Source organism: Sinohyriopsis cumingii, chromosome 9 (assembly GCF_028554795.1).
Source record: "Sinohyriopsis cumingii isolate HCF-2022 chromosome 9, ASM2855479v2, whole genome shotgun sequence".
Classification (NCBI taxonomy): Eukaryota; Metazoa; Mollusca; class Bivalvia; order Unionida; family Unionidae; genus Sinohyriopsis; species Sinohyriopsis cumingii.
In genome coordinates, this window is record NC_142969.1 from 26,698,991 (window position 1) to 26,723,093 (window position 24,103).

At 32.5% G+C, this 24,103-nt stretch overlaps 1 protein-coding gene across 1 annotated transcript in view; it reads left to right on the forward strand.

Moving 5' to 3' along the window:
• Nucleotides 1-328: 328 nt before the first annotated feature.
• LOC149791442 (vacuolar protein sorting-associated protein 16 homolog) overlaps nucleotides 329-24,103 on the forward strand; it is a 97,766-nt gene continuing 73,991 nt past the window's right edge. The window contains exons 1-7 of the mRNA XM_089969975.1: nucleotides 329-391; nucleotides 9,009-9,097; nucleotides 9,572-9,672; nucleotides 14,550-14,678; nucleotides 18,402-18,546; nucleotides 20,207-20,325; nucleotides 21,327-21,446. Of these exons, the coding sequence (XP_089826101.1) occupies nucleotides 345-391; nucleotides 9,009-9,097; nucleotides 9,572-9,672; nucleotides 14,550-14,678; nucleotides 18,402-18,546; nucleotides 20,207-20,325; nucleotides 21,327-21,446 (750 nt within the window). The 5' untranslated portion in view covers nucleotides 329-344. The remainder of the gene's footprint in view (nucleotides 392-9,008; nucleotides 9,098-9,571; nucleotides 9,673-14,549; nucleotides 14,679-18,401; nucleotides 18,547-20,206; nucleotides 20,326-21,326; nucleotides 21,447-24,103) is intronic.

The following is a 24,103-nucleotide window of genomic DNA, read 5'->3' on the forward strand; positions in this document are numbered from 1 at the left end:
TCATACATGACCTGTCTGACTTGTACTATAGTTGTGCACTGTTCGTTGTTAGTTTAATGCATATATATATATATATATATATATATATATATATATATATATATATATATATATATATATATATATATATATATTTGAAGCTGGAGAATGCCGAAACATCGAATAGAAGAAAAAGTAAAATTATTCCTCCCAAGCAATAAAACTTTTATTGGGGGTTTCGAATTTTTGCAGGTTTTATCACATGATTGAGTCAAGTCTGATTTTTAACGTAATGAAATAAAATAAACCCGGATCATAGCTTGTACCGTTATTTCGCATTGAAAAAAATTACTTCCTGTTTCAAGATGGCGGCAACCGCAGATTGGCATCCTCTTGGAAAAGCTTACTACAAGTAATACTGGTTATTACTGATATAGATCACCCTAACATTGTGTCATTTTACAAGACTTATTGATATTTGTATGTTTCATTATGAAAACATTGAATGATGTTGTTTCTAATCATATATATACTTCTTTCAGGACGTGTTAGCATCCTCCCACTTGGTTCTGGATTCAGTTGTCATTCTATATTGCTTCGAATCTTTATATGTCATATTGAATTTTAAACTTATATTTATTATTGGTCGTAATTTTCTAATCAGTATCGATGTAATGAAATTATATCACCAGTAGAACTTTTGACAAACCTTTTTAAAAAAAAATCATAAGCACAACCGATTATTTTTGGTTCAGCTTAGATATTTACATATGTGTGCAAGATCTGAGTACGGGAATGATTATATATATATATATATATATATATATATATATATATATATATATATATATATATATATATATATATATATTCCTCATGTCACTGGGTGGCAGTTTGTAACACAACATAGAAAGATATGTGTCCAGATGTATTGTTTGCAGACAGTGGTCTCATTAAAAGGCCACCATTTCTGCACTGGAAAAGTGGCATTTTAAGAGGAGTGGCCTTTCCAGGGTGTGACAGTATTTGGAGTAGCATCTGTGTAATGTAAGAAAGGTATGTGTAACTGGCAGCTGGGGATGATGCTAGAGGGTGCTGGCGATCAATATTTAGATTTTCTCAAAACGTCAACCTCATTACCCTTGGTACTTTCTTCACTTTTCTATGTAAAAAGCCGACAATATTACATCTGAATGTATTCATGGGTGAAAGGTCAACTATCTATATTTAGCATATATGATAATGGCCGTTTTGTACAACATATTTGGCGGAAATAACTGAGAATATAATTTTTCAAAATGCAATAAAACTAAATACACGAATATATATGACTATTTTTTAAATAATATGGAGGTTATTTTCCAAAAATAATGCTTCAGTGTGTGAGAATATTTGCATAAAATCCCCGAATTATGTCTTTAAATAGGTCACCTATGCTAGCAAGAATAGTAACTCTTCCCGGCACGTAGGTCAGTGAAAATGTAAATAATGGCAACAACACAGCATAAATTGAATTAAAAAAACCCACAAAAACTCATGTTATGACAAAGTGGACATTTATACCTAGGAATCAGATTATACACACATATTTTCATTTATTATAAATGTATTAGAAACATTTGGTACAATTTTTGGTGTGTAATGTATTTTCAAGGTTAGACTCAGACTTAGTTGTATTTACCAATGATGGATCATATCATTGGTAGCCCTAATTGATTTAGAATTTTCATGTTTGGCAAAAAGATGTAAAATTAAAATTATTTTAAAGAAAAGAAAACCAGTTCATAGCATTTATTTTTAATATCAATTTATTCAGAATATTGACATTATCAATAACAAACTAGCAATCTGTACCATATCAGTTTATTTAAAAAAATTAAATTATCATAAATATTGCAGTTTAACACTACTTCATTAACTGTAAAATTGATTAGAATTATTAACAAAATTTAATGTTGCATTACATACACAATTTACACCATAGAAATGCAGATTTACTGTAATAATAAATTAGTAGAAAACTTGTACAGAAGTGAATGGTGAATTTGTCAAAAATTATGTCCATGTGACTGATAAAATTGTGGTAGTTTTCGATGACAATTATTTTCCGTGTGTTTATTTTTGTCATTAATTTTAAAGATATGAAAATTGACCAAAACTATTTTATTATAATTTAATTCAAAAGTGGCAATTATTGTTTACTAAATTGTTAATTCAGAGGAACATTTATATATGTACAAGAATACTGTATTGATTATGCACTATTTTAAAAGTAAGATATAATTTCAACTTATGTTTGACTCGTCATTATGGTATTTTATGACAGAAATGATTGGGGGAGGATGCTTAAACAAGGCAAAAAAGGCTTCAGAAGTACCCGAAACATTGAAAAAGTAAATTTATTTTTGAAGCTGAATGTTCACAAAGCATTTCTATATTACCATATGTAAGAAATATGCAAGTTTCAGCTTGAAATAACTAAGAGGTCAAGATTTTGGAAATGAAGTGACCAAAAATCAATATTATAATGGTGGATGGTGCATGTTCTTGAATGCATGCTGTGAATTTATTTGAAAAATATCATAAAGATGAGTTCAATTTTGAATTCTGCTCACACAAATTATGCAAAAAAACATTAAGTTTTAAGAGCAACATCTAATTTCAACGTGTCTGATTCAGTATACTATTTCGTACAAAGATGGGGGGGGGCACTTGATAAAAAGGTACAGAAAGCTTCCAAAGTACATGGAACATAGGAAAAGTCTATTTATTCTTATGGATGCATGTTCACCCAACATTTCTATATAACGATATGTACGAAATATGCAAATGTCAGCTTGAAGTAACATGCGGTCAAGATTTTGCAAAAATTGACCGTTGATGTTTGATGGTACATGTGTTTGGATGCTTCCTGTGAATTTATCTAAAAGGATATCATGAAGACAAGTTCATTTTTAGTTTCAGCATACTCAAATTATGCAGAAAACATTGTCTTCATTTAAAAGTAACATCTGTCAAAAAGGTTTTCCATGTCTTAATATATTTCTTTCAAGTGAACATACCATAATAGTTCTTATATTTTAAGCATGAAATTTGAGTGGGAAGCTCTTGGCATGTGTGATACAGAACCATTAAAATACGTCATTTAAATCTTGGTACAAAATTGCTTACTATTTGGAGTCGTTCACCCATTTACTCCATTTTCCCACTGCTGGAGAATATTCACCTTAATTACTACAATATTGTTTGTCTGAGTTTCTTCAACATAAAATGTTTCAGCAATAACTCTTGAATTCTCCCCAGATAAATGTATAAATGTCTTTAATGTATAAATGTCTTTGAGTCAGATAGTCTTTACATTTTCTTCTCAGTTAAAATTTTCTTTTTATATGAAGACATTTGAAACTTTTGTAATGACTTGTTGATATTTTGCTAATTTAACTGCAATTTAATCATGAAGATGAAACTTTTGTTGTATAGATGAAACATCTTGTCTATAAAGGAAGTGTAATGTCGTGTGATTTTTCGGTCTGTTTTTGTTATAGGTTCATTTCACTTTAGTCTGCATTGACCAAGTTATTATCTTGACAATTGCCTCTGGTTGTAATTACTGTTGTGAATCAGTCAGAATTTCATAATCTATAATCTGTTCAGCTTAACCAGGTGATAATAGATCATAATTGGTTATTAAGGGTAAATTTTAATTTTGTTTGTTATACTGTTATTATCTTTCCTTAAGAGTTAAAAATGTTAATAAATGTACAGAAGTAATCTGTATTAAAGACATTTATACATTTATCTGATAAAAATTGTACATATTTTTCAATTGTGTTCTGTTATTTTTGTTCGACAACTTTGATAACTGAAGGCAACATTTTATGACTGATCAGTCTTTTGTAACTGGTATACTGTTGCAGTCTCCCAAAATCCTTTCATTCATATGTGATGTAATTTAAAGTACAAAAGAACAAGGTTTTCTTGTTTGTTATTAATTACAAATATTATGAAGGATTTTACATTTAAACTGAAACAAATCATCAATCATTTTTTTAAATTTATTAATCCAACAATTTAACAGCTTAATCATGTAATCATGACTACACATTCCTAATTATGAAATTTTGCACCTATGGAATATGGTATGGTTTTATATTTGTAAGTTGTGAAGGGAATAAATAATCCAGATCAAGTTTAGTGGATTAGAAGCCCTATATAGCTTACCATTTATACAGGGGTTTTACTAACCTTTGTGTTTTGCATGCAGTTAAAAAGAAGTAGTCTCCCTTTACACACAGTTGATTATGGAGTTTCACAATTGATTATCTTTTTGGTTTACTCACCCAGCTGATGATTGATTATAAACGATAATCGGAACAACACTAGTCGTAATCATGAAAGATAAGAACTCAACAGTTGTGTGAAGCCCAAAACCCTATCAGAACATTGTTGAATCCATTTCTAGTAAATATCTGCAGAAATGATTTAAACTATTAACTATAGTGGTATGTAATATACTGTACTTTTGTCAGCAATTACTGCAGTAATGAAAACCTGACAGCTGGAATCAGAAAAGATAATCTGGTTACTTACCTTACCATATGAATTAAATATTAGTTTTGAATGTGTATTAGATGAGATGTGGCTGCTTGCTATGGGTACATTTGACTTTTTTTTAATAATATGCTGGCTGTATGCCATATCACAGGGGTGGCTGCCTACAAGGGTTACTTTGTACACAAACTCATTGGTGTTGAGAAAACTGGCCATGTAGAGGAGGTGGGGGGGTGAATATGTTTGACAGAATGTACTGAATGAATGCTGAATTTGTTATGTTCTTTTGGATAGAACAAACTCAACAGATTGCATTATGTTGCTGAATTTGTTATGTTCTGTTGGACAGAACAAACTCAACAGATTGCATTATGTTGCTGAATTTGTTATGATCTGTTGGACAGAACAAACTCAACAGATTGCATTATGTTGCTGAATTTGTTATGATCTGTTGGACAGAACAAACTCAACAGATTGCATTATGTTGCTGAATTTGTTATGTTCTGTTTGATAGAGCAAACAAAACAGGTTATGATCCATTGACAGTATAGGTTTGGTATGTTTATTTTGTTAACAGTACCTGCTTTTCGGGTTGCTCTGTTGTGTAGAATATATGTAGGCCAAGTGTGCTAGCAAGGTTCATAGTGGTTTGTGTTATGTTCTGTTGGTTGAATTTGTTTGGTTATATGTGGCATTGTGTGACTGAGCTGGACAGGTTCTACAAGACTGAATGAGCTGAAGAAATTCCATCAATGGCTGAATTTCGCTGGTACGCAGACAACAAGATAGCATGAGCAGTAGGGCATAACCGACTTTTGATCCGGAAATCGGATTCCACCGGATAGTATGAACTTCCGATTAATCAGAGTCTGACAAGGCAGGAACGACCGATTCGGATAATAAAAATAATAAAGTTGAATTTCTATAGCACCGTGTCTAACACTGTGTGTCATTCGATAGTGCGTTAATAAAGTTAAATAAGAAGTCAGAAAAGTCCAATATGGTCAACACAACGGGGTGAAACGATAATACTTGAGTTAGACCGAAAGATTTAAATTTATTAAAATATATAATACAGTCCTACCCGTTTATGTCAACATCCTCAATAATGAAGGCATAATATTGAATACATTGACACATGCTAATGAGGTATTAAAAGAAAATGATTCCGCAAGAGGCCAACTTTATAGGACCAAACAAAAGCCTGTTTTATTTTTATTTGACCGCGACATTAAAGCATGGCGGCAAGATCAACTAATTGTTGAATAAAGTACAGGATGGAACTGGCCGCTTGCCGACATAAATGATTAAGGCGGGAAAATAAAAGCCTGGCGGCAAGATCAACTAATTGTTGAACAAAGAATGGGTCGGAACTGGCAAAAAAATAAAAAATTTCATGGATTCTTTGTGGCTTTGAACTTCGTTGCATTTTGCTATAGTCCTGCCATATCCTTCCCCTTGTGACATCGGTGTGATATGCAAAACGTGTGTAACACGGTTTAAAAAGTTAATTTGAAAAACCTTTTAATTTAGCATTTCCGAATAATGAGCAGCAGCTGTTTTAGCTTGAACTATTTTATAGATTCATATGTGGAACAGCATCAAAGATTCCTTACACTTACTTGCAATTTAGGCTATCACTAGCAGCCTCTTATTCTTGTTGGATTTCATGTACTCTTGGTTCTCAAATACACATGAAATTCTCAGAGGACACATTTTCTTCATTTACTGCATCTCACTGATGTGTATCAATTTCCCCTGTGACACTCCCCTTTTTAAATAACACATTTAAAATAATTCTCTTCTGCCAAAAATGAATGTGAAAAAAGAATAGTTGGGGTTAGTGTTGATTCATTGTAAAAGCTGTCATTTGAACAAGGAATTAACATGACCTCTTTACTTACTATTGTACAGGCATGCTTTCTAAAAAAAATCTTTAGTTTTTATTTGTATCTTTAATGTGTCAGATACCTGTATTTCAAATATAAATATTCACAATATGTTGCAAAACGTGCATTTTTTAAAATTTTTAAAAAAAATATACTTATTTGTTTCAGAGTACAAAAATTAAAATATTTTGGAGCACTGGCTATGTTAAAAACAAGAAAGGGATTGGACCATAACAAGGTCAAAGTGACTCATGATGCTTAACGACATATCATTACTAACATGCAAAATAAATGTAATATTTTTGTCTCATATTGCTGTCAGCTAATGAATCTAATTACAACAAAAATAAAAGTACTTAAAAATACTTTTAATGTATTAGCAGACCTGCTACTTATCCCGATTTACTTGAGATTTTGTTGAAAAATCCTGATTTTATAAAATGCACCCCCCCCCAAACCTATTGGTTCACATTGGATGTGCCTGCTTCACAGAGAGCAAAAGTGATGCAGAAATTCTGTGATGAATACACTACAGTCATACCATGAAAAGCTATCATGTTTCCATTTTCATTGTTTATGCTGATATTTAGTGAGTTAATTAAGTTAACACTAACTGTATGTATCAGCATAAAAGATGAAAATGGAAAATTGATAGATTTTGTGGTATGACTATAGCATACATTTTTCATATTAAGGAAATAGCATAAGACAGCATAAATGTCAGTTCCTTTGTAAAGTTTTTGCATATATATATATATATATATATATATATATATATATATATATATATATATATATATATATATATGGTTGCAAGTACAAATCCTGTATTTTTTTTACCAAATGTTTTTCATCTGGTATCCAGATTTTTCATTCCACTCAAGGTGGCAGGTCATATGAGAGAGAAAGATACATACACAGACAGAAAGAGAGAGAGAGATGGATGAATAAAGTTGTGTTCTTTGTAAGATTATATAGGGTCAGAGTATTGTAGCTGTTATGGTTTATTATTTTGGCAGTGTAATTAAGATGGTTGAAGTCATGGGCTAGTATTGTTGCTTACATTTAGCTTTAAATAATACATATGCATGTATTATTTACAGGTAAATTCCAAGCAAAGATACAAGCACCTGTTGTCAGAGTTATGTGCAGCTTGCATTCTTACAGCAACAGTAACCTCATTATCAGATTACAGTAAACAAGATAATAAAAGACCTTGAAAATATGTGTGTGAGAGAGAAAAAACAATGTTGTGTCAGTGTGTAAGATCATGTGTATTAATAGCATTACTTGTTTGTAGCTGTTGGCGAGAGGACTGTGTTGCTCCGTTACCTGACAGTTGTGATCTTCCTCATATTCAAGGGCACTATTATATTTCATTTTCAATTAACACCACTGAATAAATAGTTCATTCTTGTTTTCTAAGTTTGATATCCAGTGTTGTAAGAATCACATAGCTATTCAGAGCTATTAAACATGCCAAGGGCTTTGACTTGGTTATTCCAGTCAACACAGACTGACAACATGGTTCCAACAAACAAACAAAAATCAAATTAATGAGGCTGCCAATAGCTAAATTTGACTGTCCATACAAAATTAAAATATGTCCATGAGCTATAAAGGCTGTTGTCTACTACAATGGTCTGTGGTCTTTACTTCTGATATGTATTGTGATACAACTCTTACTAGTTAAGAAGTCATCAAATGGTTTTCAAACTTGTTTTAAAACTCTTAGTGCTTTGTTAAAGTGACCATATAGTAAAGGGCATTCAATAATGATACTCTTTAAGGATAATATGCTGTAATGGCTATTGTCCAACTATTAATGTACAACAGGAGATATCTAAATGACCACAAGATATAATATGCATCAGTTATTTTTTCTTGCCAAGAAAGCTTAAAAGTAGAAGCTTGGATTGAAGTAAAGGATGAGATTCATGATCACCAAAACTATTAAAAAAAGAGGAGTGGGTTTATGATTAAAATTTGGTGATTATATAAAACATATTTTTAGGAAGCAATACATTTACATTGGTCGCTTGATGTATCTAAGTCAAATATATGAAGATCCCTTTCAAGGCCATTTGAAACATAAAATGGTCTAAATGTTTCAGTGATGATTCTTGTATCTCTCAATCTCATTTCGTTTTTCAGTACCTCAGTTGATAAACATTTATGTTTCTTATACTGAAATTATATCAAAAATATGCTTAGCAAACAATTTATTCATTTTTTGACATATATAAATTGTACGTTTTTACTTTCTTTATTATTTCATGAAAAAATGAATTTCGATTGATTCCTGCATTTGTTGAAACTCGTGACCAGAAGGGCACAGGTTTGCTTTGCACCATCAGACTAGCCCTGATTATCTTGGTGTGTCCTTGGGCAAGTCACTTTACTTGCCACAGCATGATATAACCTTAAAAGTGTTGCTGTGCCATACAATACAAATTTGAAATCAATCCAGTCCTATTCTGCTTTAGTTAAGTGTGTGCACCATGCCATCTATATTTAAAGTATCTATTGATTTTTATTTTATTTTCATCATTTACACCATTTAAGCCTGCAATTTTAATTCTTTTTCAGGAAGTCAGAGGTGTACACACTTGAGTGGGAGGATCTAATTGATATCTCCAAATTTGTGGTGGCTGCAGCACCGTATGGAGGACCTCTTGGTAAATTTTCATCTCAAACATTAGAAAATATTTTTGTTACCGATTTCATAGTGTTCAAGTTTCTCAAAAATATCAGATATGCTTTCAGTATTAAAAAGTTTAAAACAAAAATTGGACACTTGGATTTCTGGAAATTCTTTTTAGTCAGTCGATGAGTCCCATTGATGGACTCTTGTTTGTTTATTAGTCCTAGCAATTACATCTGGGACACCTGTGTACTTTTTACAAATATGCAAACTCATATTGCTATATCTACAATGTAATTTATGATTTAACAAACATTTTCTGCTAGCTTACACTCCAGTCTGCTGACATTGTGGGGTATAAGCATATGGTCTTTCTCAAAGCTTAACTCCAATTTTATCATGGAGATCTGTTGTGAATATTATCTGTTCATTTATCAGTTATCTAATGCTGTCAGTACACATCTACTTAACTCTTAATTTCAATTTTCGTCTATGATTTATTTTACAGCGTTGATGCGAGATGATAGCAATAATCCCAACATAGCTATGGTTGTAAAGCCAATAATCACAGTCTACACTGCTGCAGGCAGGAAAATCGCACAGATGAGAGTAGGTATTTTTAGCTCTACTGGCCATAAATCTGGAGTTCTTATTGGGTGGGCTGTTGTTTGTCAAATATTGAAAGCTTGTTAACACTAATCCTAAACATTGTGGATGATTGCCATGAAACTTTATCCACGCACATTCAGCCAGTGAAATATGTACTGCTAAGACAGCCATTATGGTCACCACAGTTTCCATCTTGAAAAACTTATTACTGCTCCACAGTATAGTCCTCAATGAAATGATGCTGTTTCATCTGGCCGTATGTTTAGATTAAGTTCTGTTGAGTCACCCCAGCAGCTATCCTGAAATCTTGTTATTACTTCTCTTCCTGAACAGAATGTCATACTAACATCTGATTTTCACCAACAGACTTCTTACACTATCTTGTTGGTTGTAAATGAAAATGTGCTGATCTGATGCTCAATATGGCTGCCGAATGTCCTATAATATCTAATTGGTCCTAGATGAAAATTATGCTGATTTGATATCCAGTTTGGCAGCTACAGTTGCCATCTTGAAAATCTTGTTATATCAATCCTTCAGAACAAAACATAATATTGCATGGGGTTTTCACCGGAAGACTTATATACATATAATGTGTAGATGGTCTAACAAAAATAATGCTACTTGCACAACCAGTATGGCCACCACAGTGGCCATCTTGAAAATAGTGTTATTGCTACTCATCCTGTATGGATGGTTGTATGTATCCACATGGGAAATTTACTAACTTCTATAATGCCTGGTTGATCCCAAGTGAAAATGATACCAATCAGACATTTTTTAAACAAGTGTCTGTGAAAAATATTTCATTTTACAACCCATATATAAAAGTTTTTGGGGTATACTGGAGTCAGCATATTCCTCCATCTATTTATCACATCTTTGTTTAATTAATATCCACTGAAACCTTTTTCTCCATGAAACTTGATATGCCTTTCTTTCATGACTAGAAATTGTTTCCTGTGAAAAAGGAATGTATATAATGTGTGATGAATATTTTAAGAGTTATTACTAACTTTTTTATGCATGTTTTTTGAAGAAAAGTTTGGGACATGGTATCCATCCATCGATCGATCCATCTTTTAACTTTAAATCCATTTTCCATTAAGGAATGAAACTTTGTATATACTTATATGTCATCACTTGAAGGTTTGTAAAGTTATATTTCATCATACTTTCTCTTGTGCCCAGTAACATTAAAGCTGTTTGAGGTTGAAGGATGAAATTTAGCATATTATGGCTACAAGGTTTGTTACATATGTCATTAGGGGTCATATATTTAAGTGCAATGTTATGACTCATTATTAGATATTTGCCATCACACTCTCTTTTCCATTCAAACTTGTTTGAGATCAAGGGATGCAGATCAAGGGATGCAACTTTCTATACTTATACGTCCTCAGAGACAGGTGTGTTGTGTACCACATTGCAATTTTTATCTTTAAGGTCAGTGCCATGGTGTTATCTGTTGAGTTTTCGATAACACTTTCCTTTTGACTGTATAATTATAGAGCTATTTGAGATGAAGGGATGAAACATGGTATATCTATCATCACTAAAAGGGATGTCATGTACCACATTAGGGGTTCTATCTTCAAGGCCGAGGTCATGATTCAGTATTTCAGGTTTCTGCCTCGGATTAAAGCCTAGCGTCTGTTTAAGAAAAATGGATGAAGCTTGTTATATTTATCTGTCACTAGAAAATGTGTTTCATTGCATTTTTGAGCTCTTGTCCTCAAGGTCAAGGTCGGGGTCACACTTTCAAGGTTTCTTTTATTATCAATTTATATTATATATGCTGTCTGAGGCACATTGATGAACAAAAATACATTTATGTTTCAGAGTTTGTTGGCATCTTTTATATCACAGTAAAGATTTTATCTTCAAAGTAATGTCACATCAATTTTTACACTTTGTATGCAGTTTTCCTTTAATGTGCAGATAGGGCAATAACTTCCAATTAAGTTTAAAGCTACATCTTTAGGGTCATAGATTTCATTATTGTGAACTTGTTTTGCCTCATCATGGGAGGCAGTGGATAAAATTTCACATAATTTACTTGTCATACAAATTGTCTCTGTCGGTTCATCCCATTCTGGTCTGGTAAATTTCTCCAGAATGATTTACGGTCATCTCTTGAAACTTTGTATATATTTGGATGATGACAAGAGAGTGTGTTCCATTTAAGATTTAGCTTTGTTGGATTAATACTGTTATGTATATGTAATTTAATTTTCTGTCTGTTAGTTTTAAATTGTTGTTTTTTTTTTATTCCATTACATGCTACTGTAATGTAATTTTGTTTACTGGATTTGATATTATCCAAAATAGAGTTCAGTTCTGACTGATTTTTTATATAAAAAAATATTTTGGACGTAAACAACTAATAAATGATACATTGTATCTTTTTGATGACCTTGTTTCACAATCAGTGACAGTTTTGGTAAACAACTTTTTAAAATTTTTTATTATTTCTTTCTCAGAGTAAGAATCATTAATTTGAGTCAAGATCACAGCTGGTGGACATGATATTTATCATGTAACAAGCTTCCATTTCTTCTAGAAGGTTGAACTTTGACCCCCATCCGGAAGTCTTTTTGCATTGTAGTTAGCTTTAAAGTTGATGTTATGATAAGAATTCTAGCAGTTGTACCGCTCTGGTGGTGTAGTGGTTAGAGCGTCCATCTGTTATGAGAGGTCGTGGGTTCGATCCCTGGCTGAGTCATACTAAAGACTTGGTGCTCAGCATTATGAGGTTAGTGTTAGGACTGGTCAGCCATGTGATAATGTGACTGGGTGGGGTATCATGTGACATGATGTGCCAGTGCTAGGCATCACTATAAACTGCCACACTGCAGACATCAAAGCAACATGACTGAAAAATTGTTAAAGCTACATTAAAAATCCAAGCTGGTTGAACAAATTGTCATTTGATTTAATTCTTATATATATATATATATATATATATATATATATATATATATATATATATATATATATATATATATATATATATATATATATATATACATACATACATACATATATATATATATATATATATATATATATATATATATATATATATATATTCAGTCCATATATTTTAAAGGCTAAAGAATCAGTCTTATAGATAATAATAATAGAAATTCTCTTGTTGTTTTATTCTCCAAATATTAATTATATTCAGTATTTAATATGATACCTATACTGTGCACATAATAAAATGTCATTTGGGTAAAGTCTGTGAGGTTAACTCTCTTCATAATAAGCCTACACCAACAAATGTCATTTGGGTAAAGTCTATGAGGTTAACTCTCTTCATAATAAGCCTACACCAACAAATGTCATTTGGGTAAAGTCTGTGAGGTTAACTCTCTTCATAATAAGCCTACACCAACAAATGTCATTTGGGTAAAGTCTGTGAGGTTAACTCTCTTCATAATAAGCCTACACCAACAAATGTCATTTGGGTAAAGTCTATGAGGTTAACTCTCTTCATAATAAGCCTACACCAACAAATGTCATTTGGGTAAAGTCTATGAGGTTAACTCTCTTCATAATAAGCCTACACCAACAAATGTCATTTGGGTAAAGTCTATGAGGTTAACTCTCTTCGTAATAAGCCTACACCAACAAATGTCATTTGGGTAAAGTCTATGAGGTTAACTCTTGTCATAATAAGCCAGTGCCAACAAATGTCATAAACAGGGTCCTCGTCATATGTATGCACATGCTACAAGAGTTAGCTCCTTAACACCCCATGTGTTAAATATCGAAAAGACAATAGTTCGGGACTTAAAAATAAATACAAAAAAAAAGAGATAGAACGTGCTTTTCAATCTCGCATAATGACTTTATGTCAACACAGTGTCTGTCATATTGTTAAATTCATGCGTGTATTAACAGCTAAATTTATTAGATTAACTGTAACATATTATGACATAGTAGCGTGATCTCAATGAAATATTTTTTTTCGCATCAGTTGAGCAGTGTGGTGGGAGATAGCAGCGGCTTTATAAAGAATTATATAATAATAATTGTAAGGCATTTCAATTTAATAGCAGTCATGTAATAAATCCACTTAAAATTTCTCATAACAATTTGATTCAGTTTTGGGATTTTAAGGTGCCAAAGTTAATATCGGTTGTGCAAAAATATATAATTGATGATTTTAGAATACATGACCAAAATTCTTTACTTCTTAAATGTTCGTACTTTGCTGCTCTGACAGCTATCTGCCAATGCACTGTCTGCTCTCGTATTTATAGACCCCTATTCACATCACATGACCTTAGTTAGCTAATTAATGTTTGTCCATCTCAGTGTTAGCCATGGTGGTAACCAAGTCAACTGTTCAAACTGCATGGATTAATTTCTGAAACTGTTTTAACCAGAGTTGACTAGGAATTAGACACCAGGCATGATTGGTGGTCATTTCCAAGAAAATCGTATGTTCAAATAGATTTTAGCAGCTACTTCTCTGTCATGAGACATGCTTGTATTATGTCATATATGCTACTTCTTTGTCACAAGACATGATAGTATTCTATCAAATGTACTTCCTCCTTGTCACAAAATATGATAGTACAGTGTATTGTCAAAAATGTGCTACTTCCTTGTCACAAGGCATGCTAGCATTGTCAAATGCACTACTTGTCATGAGACATGCTAGCATTATGTCAGATGTGGTAGTCATTGTATGTACTGACTTAAAAGTCAAATGCAGAAATATTCAGTATAATTAGCTTTATTACATTTAAATGGTTTTGTAATGTCTGGATATATTGAATCATCTATATAAAAACAATGTTGTCTTTAAGACAGAATAATTATGAAGCATACCTTGTGTAACAATTTATTTGTTTCCATTTCAGTGGAATAGTGGGAAGATCAAGGACCTGGGTTGGTCTCAGACAGAAGATCTGCTTTTTGTACAAGATGATGGGACAATTTTAATCTATGATCTCTTCTTAAGCTTTAAGAAAGTACTCAGTATGGGACAGGTAGCTACAGTCTATTTCTAAAACCTCTCACACTGCCTTCCAAGCTGCTTACGTGAATTGCAAGTTAAAATAAGCATCCATTGTGTCACAAATCTCTTGAAATTTCAAGGTTTCCATATTTTTTTTTAACTAGCCAGTGTTGTCCCCATTACATAAAAGGTTGTGGAATAGATGTTTAAAAATTATTATCACTTTGTATTTTGTTCAGGATGTTTGAAAAGTATGTCTGTAAATATTTGCATAATTATTTAGTTCAACATAAATTTGACTTTGCAAATCAGTCAGGCTTTACACCCAGTAATACAACCAATAAGTTACTAGATACTTCTTGATCTGGGAAAGGATGGAAAGCTTTTTTCAATATAAGTAAAGTGTTTGTGCTTGGCATTCAGGATTACTTATTAAATTTTTTAAATATTGGCATTCAGGGTAGTTTACTTGTGATTAGAAAATATTTAATACTCTGAAAGAAGAGTTGTCGTGAATTCCCGATTTTTGGATTTTAGAACTACTCATGCAGCAGCCCCTCCAAGATCAATCCTTGCACCATTATTGTTTTTAGTATAAATAAATTATATCATAAATGATATACAGCCGTCACTTAGACTGTTCATTGATGATACTAAACTATATATGATCATTACATAATCAAAATGAGACTGGTCCAATTCTGAATTTAGATATTCAAATATTACATGACTGGTTACTGACTTTGAACTCAGACGCTACCAAGTCAGTGCCTATAACATCAAATGTAATCCAGATAACCATCCTGATGTCTAGTAAATATCATCAGACATAAGCATTAAGGTATTATATTGTGTGATGACACTGCTCTTGTCAAATATTTGTCCTAGAAGGCTTCAGAATAGGTTATTACTTTCAAGATTTTGAATTATAAATTGGATTGTTTGTCTTGGAAAGAGGTATGTGAGAAAGCTTGCCAGTATCTTCTCGTGGGTTGATGGTTCTTTCCGGGGGTTTTCCGGGTTCTTCCTCCACTAATAATACTGGCCACCATGTATAGCCTATCGTGTGCTGAAAAATGGTGTTAAACTCCACAACAACAACAATTGTCTTGGAAAGAATGTATAAATCTTCTATACTTCACTTCTTGGACTATGCTGATTGTGTCTGGGGTGATTCTACTATCCATGATAAAGAATCAATGGAAAAAATGTATTTGGAGGCTTTATTATAGGTGATACCAAGAGTGCATCACAGAGACTAATATATATCAGGAGTCCAGGTAGGGGAGCCTGAATTCTTAATGTTACAGCCAATAGTTAATTCAGTTGTTTACATTGTACCATGGTCTTGCTCCAAACTTCTTACAAGATCTAATTTGACTACACTGTATCAAAATTAATTTGTGCCCACTACAGGGCAAACATGAAACAGAAATAATAAAGTAATCTATCTATTCAGTAGTCTGAAAACCTACCTGAATTGTGATAAACATAAAATAATATTTTTGTATTAATATGTTTATGATTGGTGGATCAAGTCCAGCATACACGATTGAGAATCAAATGTATTAGTTTAAATACTGAAATCGTTTTTCCAACAATAGGCACTCTGTATATGGACAACTCAAACAGCTGCACTCATTTGATTAGAATGTCAAAGATACATAGCTCAAAGACAATTTGTTCTTTTGCCATTACCTTATTGACTTTCAGTTAAGACATTATTAATAGGCAGTTGTTTGTACCTCTATGAAATTAATATGCAGATATGTATGGCAATGAAAAACGTGATAAAATAATTTTTTACAAACATTTTCAGATTAATGCACGGACCTCAACCACACACATATGTATTCAATCTTTCTTCACTGTTATATGATTTTGTCAGTAATTACATCTGATCTTGTCAGTAATTACATATACTAGATTTGATCATGTATATTTATATTTGTCTGTGATGTATCTACTGCAAGTCAGTTGACAAATATTTGTTGCTAAAATTTCTTTTGTAATAAGAGAGACTGATTGAATAAGGTTCCATCTTTCTATTGAATCCATATATATTTCATTGTTTTTAACTATGTATGAAGATAAATATTGTTTAAATACATCTCTCTCTATTTCCTATGAAAATATTGTAACTTTACTATTTTTGAGAGGGTGCCAATTCTCATGGACTTCATGGTTGCCACAAATGATTTATCTATGGAAACAATGGGACTCTTTCTTCATAAATCTTGAATTATCAGTGGAAACAATGGAGTTCTTTCTTCACTGATCATGTACTATCTATTGGAAACAATTTGGCTTTTTCTTCACAAGACATGAAATATCAAAGGAAAGAATGGGCCACCACTCTGATGGCCTAGTGGTTAGAATGTCTGCCTTGGATGCAGGAGGTCATGGGTTCGATCTCCGGCCAAGTCATGCCAAAGACTTTTAAAAATGGTATTAACAGCTGCCTCACTTGGCACTCAGCATTAAGAGGTTAGTGTTAGGACTGGTCGGCCTGGTGTCAGGATAATGTGACTGGATGGGACATCATGCTACATGTCTGCGGCATGATGCCCCAGTGCTAGACATTCACTATAAACTGCCATTCTGCAGACATCATAGTGATATGACTGATTGTTTTGTAAAGCTGCGTTAAAAATCCAAATCACACACACACACACACACAAACAAAGAATGGGGCTCTTTTTTCCACAAATCATGAATTATCTATGGAAACAATATGGCTCTTTATTACAAACCATAAATTATCTGTGAAATAATGTGTCTCTTAATAACAAAACATGAATTATTTATGGAAACAATGGGGATTTTTCAGATATCTTGAACTATCTTTGGAAACAATCAAGCTCTTTCTTCAAAGATCATGAATTATCTATGGAAACAATAACTTGAATAAGACTCTTTCTGCACAAATCATGAATTATCTATAGAAACATCTGAGCTCTTCATAAATTATGAATTACTATGGCAACAATGGTCTTTTTCTTCACAAATAAGTATCAAGGAAAGTGTCCTTTTTTTGTAAATGAACATTTTCAGTATGACACAATTTTTGAGACATTGGTTTTTCACAACAGAAGGCTGTTTTATGGAAGGTCATAAATCGCTAAAGATTTGCCATGGTCTTGCATACTTTTTGCTGACTGAATTATTTTGTTTCATAAGATCAATGCAACCATTAAAATTATGAAAATGAGAGGCAATAGTGACCATCATTTTTTCAAATCTCTAGTATGTGTTAAATTGACAAAAGCAGACTACCTTAATAATATGAAAAACACTAGCAACACAACAGATATGCATGAATTCATGTCCTGCTTGCTTCCAATAGCATTTAAAAGTTGCAGTACGATATTATAGGTACACTGCATATGACATCTGACTCGTGAATGAGAGGGAAATAATATAAACTGTGAGAGACCTTTCATGTTTTTAGAAATGATGATGATACGCAATTAAATATGGCAACTATTACTAAAAATAGAAATACCTTTAAACTCAAACCTACGTGGACAGAGGTGAGACGGCAGTGAACGGTAGAGGCGAGCGCGTTAGATCACTTTCCCACCAGGGCAAATCAAGTCATAGGGAGGCATTCAGTAATGGACAAATGATGTAATGTATTGATGAAGACATAAAAGCGATTGAGACCTTGAAATTGTTATTTTCATAAAACATGGAATCAACAGTTAGTCAGTTTAATTATCTGAGGCCAAAATATTTGATTCTCATATTACAGGAAGCAAAAGATGTCAAGGTAATTGATGCAAGAATATTCTCCAGTTTCAACGGGACAGGGATAGCAGTTCTCACATCATCTTATCGTATCTTTATGATAAACAGTATCGATGATCCGAGGGTGCAGAGATTAGCAGAAGTACCAGGTATTGATTGATATTACAGTGCCCATTTTTACCAACATTTTCATTGCTAATCTTTCAGAATGGATGGTGATATCGACAATGGGTTTTTGCTGAAAAGTTTCTTTTTTGATGTTAATATTTGATTTTAAAGGAAAATGGTGTCTGTCTAACTTCACTACTCCTCCCAAATGGAAAGTCACATGCAGATTTGACCTTCAGTATTTCCACAATGGCATCCATCTTAAAAAGCAATCACCATGAGACTACTTAAAATCTCTTGTTGGTCCTAAATGACAATGATGATGTAGCTTTTCTGGTGGCCGTTTTGAAAATCTTTTTATGGCTATTCCATCAAAAGACTTCAGTTGATATCTACTTGGTCTTCAATGAAAAGTATCCTCCCATGAAGGCCATCTTCAAAATTTTTGTTATCACTACTTCTGAATGGATTGTCATATATGACAAGGGGTTTTCACCAAAGACTTCTAATGATGTCTGGTTGGTCCTGAACAGAAATGATGCTGATGTTGCATCAAATATGGCCAAGATTATGGTCAGTTTGAAAATCCCATTATTGCTATTAAAAAAATATCAGATGGTTTCAACACTCAGCTGGTGAAAAGAAGAAATTTTGTTAGCCAGGATTTCTGGAAATTGTTAGCTAGTAAAGTGTTATTTTCTTGGAGAGACTTGGGTTTTTCAGGAGTTCTGTTTTTATATGAGAACAGTAACTATGAATAAATCCTGCATAGTCTGTTTCAGATAACATTTGATTATAATTGTAGAAGTCTAGTGTTTACATGACTATATGGAGCTTTGTTGATTGTAAAGGGGGGTAGGGGCATTAAAATTGGTGATAATCTATTGTGAGTTCCTGAATGGGTACAAATAGATTTATATGACTTTGTTACAGTTTCATTAGTTTTCTTGAAAAACACATTGAATTAGCTTTGAAGAATCGTTCAGTTTCAGCAACATTTCTTGTGATGTCTTTAAATTTTAAAAAGAAATATGGAAACAAGTAAGGCATATATTTTAACAACAACAAAAAATTACATTAGATGATTTGATGCAAGTATAAAACATAATTGAAATTATTATAATTAAGTTTGGCAGAATACACATTAGCATTTTGGCTATGTTGCTCATGTTCTTGCATATTCTACCTCATTCAGGCAGGAGTAATTATCATTGCCAGTATTGCAAGTCAGCGGAAACTGGTACGGCAAGGTAGTGCACAGTGGCCCCAAACTTAGTGACAGTGCTGTGGTAGATGAAGTAATATGCAGTTATTAAACATGGTGTATGCAGTGGAGATTTATCGGGGGAAACCCCTATCATTCAAAAGAATTTGATAGACCTTGTATTGAATGGGATCATACAAGTGCACCGAAATCTGTCGTATGAATTGAAAAAGAAAAGTCATATAAGATGACATATGGATGTGTCATACTGTTAAAAACTGGCCACTTTGAGTAAATGGACACATGCTGTGTAAAAAACAAACAAACACTGGAATCAGAGTCTTTGAAAATTCCTTGATAAATCCATGTGTATGTAGCTTTTTTTGAATATGTAGGCAATGGTCACAGGCCCATGTTTCACCAAAACACTTAATTTGATTCTTAAATGATTGTAAATTATATAAGTTACATAAATTTATTTTCTCTCATCACCACAGGACTGCAATCAGTACCTACCAGTTGGACCATTCTGACTATGGACAGACAGTCTCAGGCATTGGTTGCTAAAGACAGTGAGCTGTACTTGATTGATCGTGGTGGACAGTACCAAAAGCAGGTTAAAAACTCTATGCTTTTTAAGAATGTAGTTGATTTATTTAGTTAATGTCAGCTCTTTTTTATCATGTTTTTTTGGCGTTGAATAGATGGTGTAGTAGTTATCACTTTTCATTAGTTGTTTGTTATGAAGAAGAGAAATCAATTTTAAGCTTTTTTTGTGGAGTTGGATTATGGCTGGGAATTCATAAAAGAAGGTGATTATTCATCAAGCATCACTAATTGTTAGCTCTACTGGTCATAGACTTTGCTTTGAATTTGGTACGACTTTAACCCTCCAAGCCATCAGTAATCTCATTGCATTGAATTTAATACAACTTTAACCCTCCAAGCCATCAGTAATATCATTGCTTTGAATTTAGTATGACTTTTACCCTCCAAGCCATCAGTAATCTCATTGCTTTGAATTTAGTATGACTTTAACCCTCCAAGCCATCAGTAATCTCATTGCTTTGAATTTAGTATGACTTTAACCATCCAAGCCATCAGTAATCTCATTGCTTTGAATTTAATTTGACAAAATTATTGTGATCACATAATTTTTTCACAACAAAATGTCTATGCAGCCAATTTGTGGCAAATTGTAAATTACTAAGTATTTTCGAAATTCTTTGACACTTTTAATTGACTTTATCATTTTCTTTCACATGTCTGTTAATGGGATTATTAAAATTGTATTAAAAAAGATCGTTTTTGTTATTTAATAAGAAAAAAGTTGCTACAATGTCATTTTATGTCCAGTCTCTCCCAGAGTTCATTGCACCAGGGTATGTCGATAAAAAGCAATGCCATAATTCATTTAAATGTTGCAAAACATTAGACAGAGTGTATACTGTTACTATATCAAAATGAATGCTCACAATTTATTGAAAAAATAAAACACTTTTTATCCATCATTGGTGTTTAACCAACATTTTTAGTGGCACCATTTGAATTTAATCATTAGGTTAGACTGAACCTTTTTTTTTCTCTGTATATCTAATATATGTTGTATCTTTGCAGATGATAGACATCTCCACACCTGTGGAAGGTTTTATAGATGTGGCAGTATCATTTAACAACAAATGCATTGCTCTTTTTACGGAATCAGGAGTCATATGGATAGGATCTGCAGATTTGAAGGTAAATATTCTTCCATAACCACTCCATACTGCTGTCCCATAACTACTCTGCTACCATGGAAAGCACAGCTTTTACACATTAGCTTTCCATCGGTATGGTCCTGGGTTCAGTTGCATGGAAAGCACAACTTCTACACATTAGCTTTCCATCGGTATGGTCCTGGGTTCAATTGCCTGGAAAGCACAGCTTTTACACAGCTTTCCATCGGTATGGTCCTGGGTTCAGTTGCCAGATTCAGCATGTCAAGTGTAAATGATTACCCTGTTACGAGTCAGTGCATTTAAAATAAGTAACAGAAGAGAGTGAAAGATTACAAGCTTTGTAAAATTTAAAAAATAATTTATTTCCCTTGAATACAAAGTGAAAATGAGAAAAAAGAACTTACAGTATTGCGAATTAAATCGCAAAATAATCCAAGAATTACAGACACGTCTTAATAATTTAAAGTCCAGAATAAAATTTATCACAAGTTCAGAATAGATCCAAAAACTGACAGCGATTGCTGCTAGTGTGCTGATATGCCAACAGTCTTTTGTTTTGAATCACAGAAATATTCCAGGTTTGAATACGCTATAAGTTCCAGTGAATGATTCTATCATGAATTTTATAAGAGCACTTTTTGTATTTCCAGAGAAAATAATCACTTTAATTCAATAATTTGAAGAAAAATAGATTCCAGCCCAAAATTACTGGTCACAGCCTATAATACAATTTCAAGGTGCTAGATCTTAAAGCAACTGATAAAATCTTCTCAGTTACACTTCATATAGTTCTCTACTTGACCTCAGGTCACAATTAGCATTTTAAATTTAAAAATGGAAAATAAACTTCAAGATTGATCATGATGTTTACAAAACAATAACCTGGATTATGTGTAATTCACTTTGGAAATTCCAGACCTGATAACTCTTATGATTTTGCCGTATGTCTTACGAAAATTGCCCATAAAATACGAACTTACGACATACTAGCAAAAACTATGAAAAAATTATCATTGCCAAAAGTCCGGATAATTGGTTCATCCATATTTTATTTGGATCCAGTTTCATCTTTGAATTAGTAAAATTATTCAGGAAACCAGGCTAACTTTACAAAACCTACCCAGATGCTTTAAACTGCACCTATTTGTTCATGTGAAGCCTCTGCATGATCAAACTGTTGATTATAGAATTGTTAAAAATGGCGTCCAGAAAATTATGCATGTTTAAGGGGAAAATAAGCTTCTAGAAAAGTGTTACTAATCAACACAGAAGAATAAAAAGAAGTATTCAGATTCTTGTGAATAAAAGCTGGAAAGGAAACAATTACGAAAATTGGACATCAAGTGTCAATTTGAGTATGTCTCGTGGCAGGAGATATGATTGCTGTCATCATGTGAAATGGAAAAGAATTTCAAAGAATTATGTCAAGTTGAGAGATAGCAACAACCATTGAGATGCATAGGGTTTGGAACTAGAGTTTATGCAACTGTACTAGTGGTAAATAAAATCCATGCATACTTTACAAACTTTTCAGTTGAATGTAATGTTTATTGTCGATGCATCAAACTTTTAATTATATTTTCCAGCTTTACAATAGCATTTATTTATATTTTGTTATACCTTACTAAAAACTGGTCAATCTGACGGGAAAAAATCAATTGCCTTACTGAGACAGACTCGTCAGGGTTGGCAGTTCTGAAATTCCATAATCAAGACCCAAATAAACATATTTACTTCTATTAATAATAATACTGATTTTAAACCCATACACATAGAGAATAATTTAGTTATGTATTAGTTGTTTACAATGAATAAAATAAAAAAGTCAATTTGGGTCAAGCAGAAATGAACTAAATTTTGGACAAGGTCAAATCCATTAGCATGTAATGAAATAAAATAAAACAAACTAACAAACAAAGTAAATTGGATATATATAACAACCCATCCATGTTCAGTGGTTTTCTCAGACTCTTGGATGGTATATATGAATACTCCTATGCTCACACTCAAGCTGTTTTAAAATATTTAGTTGATACTTGAACATTAGCCAATCAAACATCTGGCATGGAGATCACAAAACTCTGGCTCAGATTCCTTAGCCAATCAAACATCTGGCATGGAGATCACAAAACTCTGGCTCAGATTCCTTAACCAATCAAACATCTGGCATGGAGATTATAAAACACTGGTTGAGATTGAGGTTTTGCTTTCAGCCATTCAGAAGTGGTATTTTCAAAAGTAAATTCCTTTTTGATTGACTGATATAAAAGTAAAGTAGTTTTTGATTGGTTGACATAAAATATCAAGCTCAGGAGTTTTATGATTTTCATGCCTGAACTTAGAGCTGAGTCTAAAAATAAGGATGAAAATGGTTATATAACCTTCAAGCGAGGTTTCCCATTTCCATCACCATAAAAAAACATCAAAACTGTCAAGAGCTCTAAATAATTTGTACAATATAAATTAAGTTTGAATTCAAATTTAACTAATTTAATCTTTTCCATTTAAATCTAAGGTTAATTTTTTTCATGCATCCAATCTATGATTTGTATTAACATAGGACATTTTTTCATCTTCGGCTAAAAATTGAATGAATTCTACTTTTGCAAAGTTGTATACAGTAAGACCTGTCTTGAAAGACCACCCGTCTTGAGAAACTAGATATTCAAAGAACAA